At 45.2% G+C, this 13,279-nt stretch overlaps 1 protein-coding gene and 1 pseudogene across 1 annotated transcript; one reads left to right on the top strand and one right to left on the bottom strand.

The window, feature by feature from the left end:
- Window positions 1-5,791: 5,791 nt before the first annotated feature.
- LOC119657739 (kelch-like protein 8) lies at window positions 5,792-7,078 on the bottom strand. The gene is made up of 3 exons (XM_038064781.1): window positions 6,382-7,078; window positions 6,037-6,283; window positions 5,792-5,979 (listed from the first exon to the last, which is right to left on the bottom strand). Exons 1-3 carry the CDS (start codon window positions 7,004-7,006, stop codon window positions 5,832-5,834), a joined length of 1,020 nt encoding a protein of 339 aa, XP_037920709.1. The 5' UTR covers window positions 7,007-7,078; the 3' UTR covers window positions 5,792-5,831.
- Window positions 7,079-7,780: 702 nt separating this feature from the next.
- On the top strand, window positions 7,781-8,217 carry LOC119656526 (annotated as a pseudogene).
- Window positions 8,218-13,279: the final 5,062 nt, after the last annotated feature.

Genomic DNA, 13,279 nt, shown 5'->3' with positions numbered 1-13,279 from the left:
GCTCCTGGCGGCTTATGGTTTTTAAGCCGGCAGCTTCAGTTGGCGGGACTTCCAACTCGGCGATAGTTTGGTTGTTAAGCAGTTCATCCAAATACTCAATCCATCGCTCCAATATGCCCATTCTCCCACTCCCATGTGCACAATAAGACTGATGTGCTGTTAATGGACAAGACGAATCGTTCCGCGTATATTATTGAAACTACAATCGCTCACAACAGCAACATTGAGCAGAAATACGTGGAGAACAAGGTAAACTATGAACCACTAGCTCGGGAAATCAAAGAAATTTGGTGCAGAGGCAGACCAAAGCCCTTGGGGAACATCGTACAGGATGGTTATGAAGAAAATGAGAGGGCGAACACCACAACTGACCTGCCCGCATCTTCTGCTCGATATCATGATGGCGCTCTTCCCCCCGGATAAGGGGAGCGCAAGCAAGCATTGGACATCTACGCCATACCTGCGGTAACTGAAGAGGAATTTGCGCAAATTTGCCGGAGAATTGGTGATAATAAAGCACCCGGTCTGGATGCTGTTCCCAATAGAGCTCTTAAACTTGCCGTTAACACCAGACCCGACTGGTTTATCAGCGTTTTTGAAACATGCATGGTAGAAGGAGTTTTCCCCGACCGGTGGAAGAGGCAAAAACTAGTTTTGCTCCCGACGCCGAATAAGCACCCAGGACACCCATCATCATACCGACCGATTTGCCTCATCGACACGGCAGGAAGGATGCTCGAAGGGTCATCTACAATAGACTGCTCCCTATCATTGAATATAAGGATGGAATATCGGAGCGATAATTTGGATTTCGCCAAGAACACTCAACGATCGATGCCGTAGACGTTGTTTTGAAGCTGGTTCGAGACGCGATGTCGTCTAGAAAAGCTGTGCCGTGGTGACGTTGGACATCAAAAATGCGTTCAATTCTGCATGTTGGGAGTGGATGAAAAGCTGACTGGCTAAAACGGGTGTCCCTAGTTATTTGACTAAGCGCCTCGACACACAGAAGGGTCGCTGGACCCACAATTTGATTACCAGTATTGAGCAGTGGATCCAGCGACTACACGGCGAGATTAACTCCCATCTGACGCAATTCATGTCAGGATATGGTGGTTACAAGAAGTACCTTCACCAATTCAATGCTTCTCCCTTGTGTCCTGAATGTGGACCTGGAGCATGTTATGTTCCACTGTCCACGATTTTTCTCAGAGAGGATGAGTCTGGAAAACTTCCTGAAAACCAACCTAAGCCCGCAAAACATCGTCAGGGAAATGTTGAAGTCGGAGGGAAACCGGTGTGCGGTGAACTCTGCAATCAAAAGAATCCAGGAGGAACTTGGAAGAACGGAGCACATTAGGAAGACGCGAAAAACGGAAGGCTTGGTCGCTTATGGCGCAGTCCACCCCGCGAAATAATGCTGAAAGTGGGGGTGGTTTTAATGGGTGAGAATCCCACACACTGCCGCAACGTGGCGCGGCAGTGTCTTTGTAAGACCTCCATCTATAAAAAAAGACAGACAGACAGTAAGCCGATTTTAATAAGGCTTTGTTTTACATCATCATCATCAACGGCGCAACAACCGGTATCCGGTCTAGGCCTGCCCTAATAAGGAACTCCAGACATCCCGGTTTTGCGCCGAGATCCACCAATTCGATATCCCTACAAGCTGTCTGGCGTCCTGACCCACGCCATCGCTCCATCTTAGGCAGGGTCTGCCTCGTCTTCTTTTTCTACCATAGATATTGCCCTTATTGACTTTCCGGGTGGGATCATCCTCATCCATACGGATTAAGTGACCCGCCCACCGTAACCTATTGAGCCGGATTTTATCCACAACCGGACGATCATGGTATCGCTCATAGATTTCATCATTGTGTAGGCTACGGAATCGTCCATCCTCATGTAGAGAGCCAAAAATTCTTCGGAGGATTCTTCTCTCGAACGCGGCCAAGAGTTTGTAATTCTTTTTGCTAAGAACCCAAGTCTCCGAGGAATACATGAGGACTGGCGAGATCATAGTCTTCTACAGTAAGAGCTTTGACCCTATGGTGATACGTTTCGAGCGGAACAGTTTTTGTAAGCTGAAATAGGCTCTGTTGGCTGACAACAACCGTGCGCGGATTTCATCATCGTAGCTGTTATCGGTTGTGATTTTCGACCCTAGATAGGAGAAAATGTCAACGGTCTATTCTCCTATCCTTATTCTTCTTCGTGTTTGACCAGTGCGGTTTGATGTTGTTGGTTGATTCGTCTTCGGCGCTGACGTTGCCACCATATATTTTGTCTTGCCTTCATTGATGTGCAGCCCAAGATCTCGCGCCGATAGCCGCCTGCTCGATCTGGATGAAGGCAGTTTGTACATCTCGGGTGGTTCTTCCCAAGATGTCGATATCGTCAGCATAGGCCAGTAGTTGGGTGGACTTAAAGAGGATCGTACCTCTTGCATTTATCTCGGCATCACGGATCACTTTCTCGAGGGCCAGGTTAAAGAGGACGCATGATAGCGCATCCCCTTGTCGTAGACCGTTGTTGATGTCGAATGGTCTTCAGAGTGATCCTGCTGCTTTTATCTGGCCTCGCACATTGGTCAGGGTCAGCCTAGTCAGTCTTGGCTATGCTATCATAGGCGGCTTTAAAGTCGATGAACAGATGGTGTAACTGTTGTCCATATTCCAACAGTTTTTCCATCGCTTGCCACTCAGAGAAAATCTGATCTGTTGCTGATTTACCTGGAGTGAAGCCTCTTTGGTATGGGCCAATGATGTTCTGGGCGTATGGGGCTATCCGGCCTACCAAGATAGTGGAGAATATCTTATAGATGGTACTCAGCAACGTGATACCTCTATAATTGCTGCACTGTGTGATATCTCCCTTTTTATGTATGAGACAGATAATGCCTTGTTGCCAATCATCAGGCATTGATTCGCTGTCCCATACCTTGAGCACAAGTTGATGAACCACTTGGTGAAACTGGTCGCCTCCATATTTAACCAATTCGGCTGTAATTCCATCGGCTCCTGACGACTTATGATTTTTTAGCCGATGAATTGCACGGACTGTTTCTCCTAAACTTGGTGGTGGCAGTATTTGTCCGTCGTTTTCAGTTGGCGGGACCTCCAACTCGCCGATGTTCTGGTTGTTCAGTAGCTCATCAAAGTACTTAACCCATCGCTCTAATATGCCCATTCTGCCGGAAATCAGATTTACCTCTTTGTCTCGGCAGGATGAGCATCGAGGTGTATAAGGTTTCATGCTGCTGACTTGTTGGTAAAACTTCCGCGCCTGGTGCGGTTGCTCCCTGTACTTTTCTAGTTCACAGACTTGTTGGTTCTCCCAGGCTTCCTTTTTCCGTCTGTGAAGTCGCTTCTCCGCTCGACGGCGTGCCCGCGTTCTTTGAGAATGCAACATTACTCGGTACGTGGCATTCTTCCGTTCCGTTGCTAGCTTATATTCATCGTCAAACCAGCCGTTCCGACTCCTTTTGCGGCTGGGGCCAAGTATGTTTGTGGCCGTATCCTTGATAACGTTCTTCAGGTGATTGTGAAGATCATTTGTTGATGCTTCATCTCCAGGTCCTCTGTTGACTGCGGTTATTGCGGCATCCATTTCCCTCTTATAGGTGTCGCGGAGGGTTGTGTTGTGGATGGCTTCAGTGTTCACTCTCACCTGATTGTCAGAGGGGTTTCTGGGTGGTGTTGTTATTCGAGCTCGGAGCACCATGCCAACGAGATAGTGATCCGAGCCTATATTGGCCCCCCCTATATGTTCTGACATTCATCAAGGCTTAGAGGTGGCGGCGTTCGATCAACACGTGGTCAATTTGGTTGAAAGTGGTCCCGTCTGGAGAGGCCCACATATGTTTGTGGACCGCTTTCCGCGCAAACCAGGTACTTCCAACAACCATTTCGTGTGACCCTGCTAATTGAATAGTCCGCAGTCCGTTATCATTTGTTTTTTCGTGTAAGCTATGGGAGCCAACGTATCGCCTGAATACGGGCTCCTTCCCTACTTGGCTGTTAAAATCCCCAAGTATGATTTTGATATCATATCTGGGACAGGCTTGGAGGGTTCGTTCTACTGCCTCGTAGAAGGTATCCTTCTCCGACTCTGCAGTCTCCTCTGTAGGGGCGTGAACGTTTATGAGGCTTATATTTCTAAACTTGCCTCGCAAGCGCAGAGTGCATAGCCGTTCGCTTATGCTTTCAAAGCCGATAACAGCAGGTTTCATTTTTTGGCTGACTAAGAAACTTACTCCGAGCGCATGGTTTACTGGATGACCACTATAATATATGGTGTAGTGGCTCTTCTCCAGGAAACCGGTCTCTGTCCATCGCATCTCTTGCAACGCTGTTATATCAGCCCTATATTGGGACAGGGTATCGGCTAGCTTCTCATCAGCTTCATCTCTGTACAGGGAGCGCACGTTCCATGAGAAAATGCGCAAATCGTTAATCAGCTTTCGTTGCCGGGTTCGACGTCTTAAGATCCATCCTACCCGAGGCTCCTTTCGTGGCTTCGTAACTTTGGTTTTCCTTATAGGGTTGTCAGCCCTACCCAACCCCCAACCTGGAGGACCAGTTGGTCCAATTTGTCCCGTTTTTAGGCGCGGGAGACTCGCCTTCATCCTTCTCCGTCTGCAGCTTTTCGTTAAGAAAGAGCTCCCTGCGGTCACCACGTGGAGGTGGAGATAGGGTTTGGTAGTAGAGCTGTTGGTGTTGGTTCAGCAGGCATTTCCCAGGTTTTATGCTCCATCGTGGGTACCAATCCGCGTTTCGCCCTGGGACCTATACTACCCTTTGACCACCAAACACAAAACCTTAAAAACCGATATTCAATTTGATGTGGTACCGACATTTTCTCCTTAGGAAGTAGTAATTCGACGCAAAAGTGGCAATCTCGACCTATTATAACTTTTGTTAAAGACAGTAATGCTTCCACTAAACTTTTCAGTATATTTCATATCAAAGCCTATCTCCGCAGAATCCGCAGTTCGAAGAAAATTTTCAAAACATAATATTTCAAAAATTCTACTCCTAACTTTATTTGAGCAGACATAGTAAAGGAGAGTATTTTGCGGCCCTGTGCGTGGCCATACCAATTGTTTTCAGATTTTTCGGTTGGGTGGTTTCTGAGAATGGATCCTTGAAGTAATTGTCCCTTTTCGAACACCCACACTCTTCCTCTTTGCAACCAGTGTCAAAACTAATATTCGGATGCTTCGGAAAGTACTAATCAAGACCTTTCATTTGGTACCTCATATGCCTATATTCGTTAAAAAAAAATTTCACCTCCTCCTTTATATTGGGACCCCCATAAAACTTCAATGTGCAGCAGTATAATGCCCCCCATGCTTTACAGTTTCAACCTTTCAGTTTCGAGACAATAGCTGGAACCATTTCTGAGAAAAATGCGGGGGCAGGGAGACAGCCAATGAACCGATTTTAATAAGGTTTTGTTTTCAAACTTGTGCTATTCAAACGCTTTAGTATAATTGGTTTTCGCAATCAGAGATATAATGGTAAAGATATTACATCCAGAAGAAATGGTTTAGGAATCATAAGCGTAATTGTACTTCTTAGCATCGGGCTTTCTGTTGCACAACAACACATCTGTCGGCTTAAACACCTGCAAGAGAAGTCCAATCCTCCTATTGCTAGTAACATTATTTTCACTTCATCAGGACTTTATAAAAGCACGAATGCTCCTTTAAACAATTTAAGAAATAGCGGTCTTGGTGATGAATTAAAAGATACCCATTAATTAATCCGTTAGTAATCAAATAAATACGTTAGAAATTTAGCATTTTTTATTAATAACAGATCCGGAACTTAGATATTTGTAACAGCAACTGTAGGTGTATCGAAATCGTACTCTATAACTTTAGACCAGGAATCCTCGAGTTCATCATAAACGGCTATTCCAGACTGATGAACGCGATACAGTTTCTCATTGTGTGTAACTATCGATCCCATAGCCCTGGAAATATAAAAACAAAATCAAAAAGTTGCACTTAATATAACTGCGTGAACTCACCCCGGAGCGGTTGCCACTGTTTCCCAATTATATCGTCGGACATCGAATCGTTCTGTTTTACCACCGAAAGTATCTGAACAATAGACATTCCCATTAACTACGGCCGAACTACAATCCCCATGGGTAGATTTCATATGAGGCAAAAGTCGCCACATTCCTTCACGGATATCCATACGTTCAGAAAGAGCCAGTTCCATTATAGAATCAACAGTTCGATTCGAACCGCCGCAGACGTAAAGGCAATCATCTGCAAACGCGTCAGATAAAAAAGTAAAATAGCTTCAGCATAATTTCATCCCAATGGTTTTAGGACAATATTATGTAAACGACCACTGGCTAACTTACCACACACAACTGATCCGTGAGAAGCTCGTCTCATTAGCATAGTTGAGCCTTGGGTCATCTTCGCCAAGTGGAAATCATACCGGCATACTAAATTCTGCCATACTCGATGGAAGCAGGAATATCCTCCGGTAAAGTAAGCGCTGTCGTTGGCAACTACCCCTGAATGCATGGTGAAATAGCAACGAAAAGGTATTGTTTCCCAGTTGTTTGTGCCGACGCTGTATCTTAAAGCGGTTCGAGTTCGTTTGCCACCAAACAGATAGACATCTTCCTTGTATGACACCGCACAGTAGCCTTGAGCTCGGGGGTGGTTCGCTAAATTGAACAATTGTTTTGTTTCAGTGTTGAAACCCAAGCAACGATTAGTCCTGTCCATTATGACGAAATTTGGTTGTTCCGCGTCAGGATACAATTCAATAGGTTCACGGAGGAATGGATTGTAGGATTGCTGCAAGGAGAAGTTAGCCAAAAGCCATTTAGCACCACCAATGTCTTCTCGCAGCAAATTCTCCTTCAGGATTGTTGTGTTCAGGAACGATGACGAAATGAAAGCTGTTTTTATCAATTCGAGGAGGTTTCCCATATGTTGTTTCCGTTCGTTTGGGTCGTGATGTACCCAACCCATTATTGCCGAAAATAAGAGTTCTTGTGACAAACTTATATGTTGAATCGTTGAATCTCGATCGGTAAATAGACGTTTTACCTGATGAGGAAAATAATCACTACAAATAATTGTTTATATACACAGGCACGGAACGTTTTCCCGTTGTTTAGAAAAATACAATTTCACCTATCATTGCTACAGGAATAATTTTTAATACAATATGTAGTCTAATTTAATAAATCATATTTAATCCAATTAAATATAAGTATCTAAAAAAGAAGAGGTACGATCCTCTTTAAGTCCACCCGACTACTGAAGAAGAAGAAGAATTGTGAACTCTTGGTCGCGTTTGAGAGAAGAATCCTCCGAAAAATTTTTGGCCCCCTACATGAGGATGGACGATTCCGTAGTCTACATAACGACGAAATCTATAAGCGATACCATGACCGTCAAGTTGTGGATAAAATGCGGCTTAATAGGTTACAGTGGGCGGGTCACTTGATCTGTATAGGTGAGGATGATCCAGCCCGGAAAGTCTATAAGGGCAATATCTATGGTAGAAAAAGAAGACGAGGCAGATCCTGCCTAAGATGGGGCGATGGCGTAGATCTGGACGCCAGACAGCTTTTAGGGATATCGAATTGGTGGACCTCGGCGCAGAACCGGGATGTCTGGGGTTCCTTATTAAGGCAGGCCTAGACCGGATACCGGTTGTTGCGCCGTTGATGATGACGATGATGAAAAGAGAATTCAAATAAAATAATGAACAGTTGTAACGCATAAATTCCACGCACAAAGAAGGACAACGTTGCTGGCGTCACGCTACCTGTATTCGAACCGAACCAAGACGGTGTCCACATCTACGCGTTGGCTTTGTTGGGTCCGTGGTGGTCAACACTTGGCCAATTTGAACAAAGATTCTCAGAGTGCTCTAAAATTTTTCATTTGATTGACCTCATTGGAAATTTTACTCGTGACTCTGGATCATGTCATTAAAATGATCATTCGGAGAGTGAATGCCATCGAGCGCACCATCATCCCACGTATCGAGTGTACCCTCAACTACAACGTATCCGAGCTCGATGAATTTTATCGTCCCAAAATCCACGGCAAGAAATACATATCCAAAAAAGACGGCTGAGCTTCTCAAAGAAGAGTTAGTGGCGAAGGGCGTCGACATTTGCGACCAAGCCAACATTTTGTATGAACAGGACAATGTTGTATTGTTCTAAATAATTTTGTTAAGTTGTTGGTTAACACGTTTATGTAGTCTTATTCCTATAACCCGGAAGGAATACAAGATTTTGCCGTGGGGAGCGAAAGGAAGAATATTGTAAAGAGTTATCGTTGGTCTTAAACCAGTATTTCAATTACCTCGTACATATTTTGTTTTTCTTTTAAAAGGTTCATTGCAGTTTAGTAAATTTACTATTTATTCGAAAACGTTTGTGTCCTTTTGAGTTTGTTTTAAGTCACAGTAAGGCTTCGTTTCCTTTTCGGCTTTATTTACTGGAACCATACGAAGTCCAACTCAGAAACTCGACTCGAGAGGCAGCTAATCAAGCGCTTGTCGGTAAATGGGACAGTAAAGCTGAATCATTTACTGACGAGCTTGATGCTTTTGGACCACACCCCCAGCCAGCTGCTGTGTGAAGTGCAGCAACTGGGTGAAGACAAGGTTGGCGTGAAGCTCCCAAAGTCTTTGTGACTGCCGTAGGGCACTCAAGTCGAATCAATGAACACTGTCAGCAGCTCCCTGGACGTGTTGATCGTGACGGTCGATAAAATATGCCCGATACGGTCTGGATCGAGCTTTGGCGTTTGCTGTTTCTATCGCAGCCCCGCAGTTCACTTAGGGACATGGTAACATCCACCCAAAGTGCGGTAACACGTCACCTGGCACCCCCTTAGCAAACGCACTTGTCCAGTAGACACAGGCGTGGAGGTCTTTTTGTAAACATCCAACATAACCTTGACCTTGCAGTTTGTCGTGTAAACTTGTGGGAGAGAACTGTATGCTTAGTAGCAAAAAGGAGACAGAAAACTTTCCATCGAGCGGATAAAATACCGAACACCATTACTTGCCGAGCCTTTCGTAAACGATAATTGAATACGCACTTTTAAAACGAAATATTTCTATTGCCCTGCTCTTTTATCATCCTCTTTCCCAGCGTCTCCCTAAAGTAAAGTAACCTCGCTGTTGTGCGAGAAGAGCTACTTAAGCGGAGTATATGTAGGGTTCGAAAAAATAACTCTGACGCCAACACTTTGTCCCGGATCTCTGAGATCAAAATCCTAGTCGCAGCTGATTTTACGGAAATCGTTGCGGCCCAGACGGATGACGCAGTTCTTCAGAGTTTGCCGTTGAACTCCAAATACACGTATTATAGTATATTATATCTCAACTGCTGAACATCAACAGCTCCACTACCAAACATTCCACTTGGTGATCGCTGGGAGTCGCAAGAAAAGCTGGAACGGCTGGTTAGACGATAAATATAAGCTATCAACGGAACGGAAGAATGCTGCATACCTAATAATGTTGCATTCTCAAAGGACGCTGGCATGCGCAGAGATTTATCACGAAATCCGTCGAGCGGGGAAGCGACTTCACAGACGAAAGAAGGAAGCCTGGGAGAACCAACAAGTCTGTAAACTCGAAAAATACAGGGAGCAACCGCAACAGGCGCGGAAATTTTACCAAGAAGTCAGCAGGATGAAGTCCTATGCACCTCGATGCTCAACCTGTCGAGACAAAGAGGGAAATCTTCTCAATAAAGAAAATATCGACGAGTTGGAAGTCCCGTCTGTTGAAGACGACGAACAAATACTGCCACCACTAAGCATACTACCTATGACAGTCTGCTTAAACTCGACATGCCAGAAGAGTCGCGCCTGGTCGGCTACGCCGGTGATGTCGCAGCGCTTGTTGCTGGACGCACTGTCGAACAGCCGCAAAGCAGACTCGGCATATTGATGCGACGGGTAAGCGAATGGATGACTACTCATGGTTTCAACCTTGCACTGGAAAAAACCGAAGTAGTCATCCTGACTAAAAAGAGAATTCCGACCCTGCGTCCCATATCGTTCGGCGAGTCGATCATCGAGTCAAAATCAGCGGTAAAGTACCTCGGGTTGACTCTTGACTCAAAGATGAGCTTCTCTGAGCAAATCCAAGCAGCAGCGAATAAGGCTGCGGCTGGAGTTTCGGCGTTAAGTAGGCTATTGGCAAACATTGGGGATCCTACGTCTAGTAGGCGACGTCTCCTGATGAGCTCAACGCAGTCTGTCCTACTCTACGGCGCAGAGGTATGGGCTGGCGCTCTTAAAAAGGAGGTATATCGTAAACGCCTCGCGCAAGTACAGAGACGGGGAGCTTTACGGGTGGCGTCTGCGTACCGCACTGTCTCTGAACCGGCCGTGATGGTGATCGCGGGAGTTATCCCCGTTGCCCTTCTTGCTAGGGAGCGTCAGGCCATATACAAGCGCAAGGGAGATGAGCCAAGGGAGGTGCTTGCTCGCGAAGAACGGCAATACACTCTAGACCAGTGGCAGCTCTCTTGGCAAAATGAAACTAGAGGCAGATGGACTGCGCGGCTCATCGGCAACTTAGGTGCGTGGCTGATTCGGAAGCATGGTGAGACTGACTATTTCCTTACCCAATTTTTAAGTGGGCATGGAGGTTTTCAGTCTGCACAAGATTGGAAAGACGCGTTCTCCGGATTGTGTGTTTTGCAATGGAGCTATGGACGACGCCCACCACACTTTTTTTCTTGTGGAAGGTGGGATGGGGTTCGTCAGTAGCTCTATTTAAACACAGGGGATCTCTTTCCGGACAACATTGTCGAAGAGATGTTGAGGACTGCTGACAGGTGGAACCGCGTTGCCCACTATGTTCGGGCCCTTCTCGTTGCTAAGAAGATAGAACTTGACCGGTGGAAGAGCCGGATGGCAGGGGGTTCCTTGAACTGACAGTTCCCCTCCTCCTCTCCCCTCCCTTTGGTGAAAGGAATTCCCTGATTTGAAGGCTCCGCAAGGCGGGAGAGTTCGGGGACTAGCCCGAAGTAATGTGACAAACGATTCCAGGCTAGCTCTCTTACGATGGGGAGGCGTTTAGTTGGTAGTCCGACGACGTACCGAATCGGGAGTCAAACACTGTGTGCGTAAATGCACTCACCTACCCTACCCCAAAAAAAAAACTAAGCATAGAAGAAACAGTCCGTGCAATCCACTGGTTAAACACCATAAGTTGCCAGGAGCCGATGGAATTACAGCCGAATTGGTTAAATATGGAGACGACCAATTAACCAAGTGCTTCATCAACTAATGTTCAAAGTATGGGAAAGCGAATCAATGCCTGACGACTGGCAACTGGGCATTATCTGTCCCATATATAAAAAGGGGTATATCACACAGTGCAGCAATTATAGAGGTATCACGTTGCTGAGTACCATCTATAAGATATTGTCCGCTATCTTGCTAGATCGGGTAGCCCCGTACGCCCAGAACATCATTGACCCATACCAAAGAGGCTTCACTCCAGGCAAATCAGCAACAGATCAGATTTTTTCTGTGCGGCAAGCGATGGGAAAACTGTTGGAATATGGACATCAATATCGGTGCACGTTAATGAAGGCAAGAGGAAGTACATGGTGGCTACGTCAGCGTCAAAAACACACTGGTGAAACGAAAGCACATACGACCGTTGAGACCGTTGAACATTTCTCCTATCTACAGTCGAAAATCACAACTGATAACAACTATGACGATGAAATCCGCGCACGGTTGTTAGTGGGCTTACAAAAACTGTTTCACTCGAAACGTCTCACCATACGGTCAAAACTCTTACTGTACAAGACAATGATCTGGCCAGTCTTTATATATTCCTCGGAGACGTGGGTTCTTAGCAAAAATATTGGCCGTTCATAAACAAGGACGTAAATTCTTGGGCAAGAGTGCATGCCAGAAGTGTAATATCACTAGCAATGTTAAGAAGGGAGTGGGTAAGTGAAATATGTTAGCAAAGTGGTTCCCCAAATACATCTCGGAATTATAGACCGTTGGAGAGACTCACATAGCTACAAATATTGGGTCACGATCATTGATCATTTTCGCCGGTCGCCTGAGGCAATACCTCTAAAGGACTTTACAGTGCAATTATGTGCTGAATCCCCCTGTAAAGGATGAATTCCGCGCTTTATTCTTTCAGGTCTAATAATCACGGACCAGGAAATGTAGTTCGAATCTACTCTCCCCTCCAAGCTCAGAGTGCATACTACTCAGGCTTTAGTTGAGGAAATGCATTTATATGGGCGGCTTATCCCGACGTCAAAAGCGATGAACGGTAGTGGCTCGAGGAGCTCTCAGGAAACGCTAAATATTGAGGATCGGAAAGAAAAGAGGCTTCAATAGACGTCGGAGCTGAACGACAGGATCCGGAATCATCTTTTACTCTGCTTAGGGAAAAACAAATCGGAAACCTTAACTTTGACGCTTCGCGTATGAAAGGTTTTGTTTATTTGTTATGTAAATGCATTTGTGTGCAGAACTATTCCATTCATACGTAGCCAGTAATGTATATTTATCTTTGACATGTCAGACTCACTTACTTTAATGTGATACTGATATTTAGTATTTCGGGTTGGAGTAAATTTACACGGACGAGACAACATTGAGATATTGTAACTTTATCAGTAATAGTACGATTTTGATCAAATGCTCCATACTATATTATAAGTTAAAACTTAGACTGACTTCGAAAATCGGACCCTTTCATTTAATACCCAATATGACAATATTCGGCGAATTGTAAGCCCCCTTAAATTCAATGTAGAAAGATGTAGCTGTACCGCATGTATGGGAGTTCACTGTTCCCACCAAATTTCTGGGGAAAACTTCTGCAAATTGGAGAACTCCTTAAAGCAACAGATTGAAATAGGGACCAAAGGTTAAAAGTCTACTATAGCCATGCAGGATATTGATGAAATTAGGATGGAAGAAGATATCTGCGAAGTCTTATAGTCTTATAAAGTCAGGTCGCATCGTTGGAATCGCTAGAGTCGGCACTTAAATGACTCTTGAAACCGTATGCAGGCAAGAAAACTGTTGATGCTAGGTGAAACAAAAATAAGTCGAAGCCTGTTGAAAACAAATCTTCACAAGTGCTTCCTAGAGAGATGAATCTGGCCACGCCAGGATACACCGATGACGGAAGCAAGTACAAGTCTAGTGATCTTAATTATGGACAAGCAACATTACGATAACCTAGTAATGGAAAAGTTGACTGGAGGAAAC

Source organism: Hermetia illucens, chromosome 5 (assembly GCF_905115235.1).
Source record: "Hermetia illucens chromosome 5, iHerIll2.2.curated.20191125, whole genome shotgun sequence".
NCBI lineage: Eukaryota > Metazoa > Arthropoda > Insecta > Diptera > Stratiomyidae > Hermetia > Hermetia illucens.
The sequence above is the reverse complement of the archived record's forward strand: the minus strand, read 5'-3'. Positions and strand labels throughout refer to the sequence as shown.

What these genes read in the sequence shown, in the direction of transcription:
- LOC119657739 (XM_038064781.1), bottom strand. Translation starts at nt 7,006, where the DNA reads ATGGGTTGGGTACATCACGACCCAAACGAACGGAAACAACATATGGGA. An exon ending in TCACGGATCAGTTGTGTGTG is followed by an intron (nt 6,284 to 6,381) that starts GTAAGTTAGCCA and finishes ACGCGTTTGCAG; the next exon opens with ATGATTGCCTTTACGTCTGC. An exon ending in ACAGTGGCAACCGCTCCGGG is followed by an intron (nt 5,980 to 6,036) that starts GTGAGTTCACGC and finishes TTATATTTCCAG; the next exon opens with GGCTATGGGATCGATAGTTA.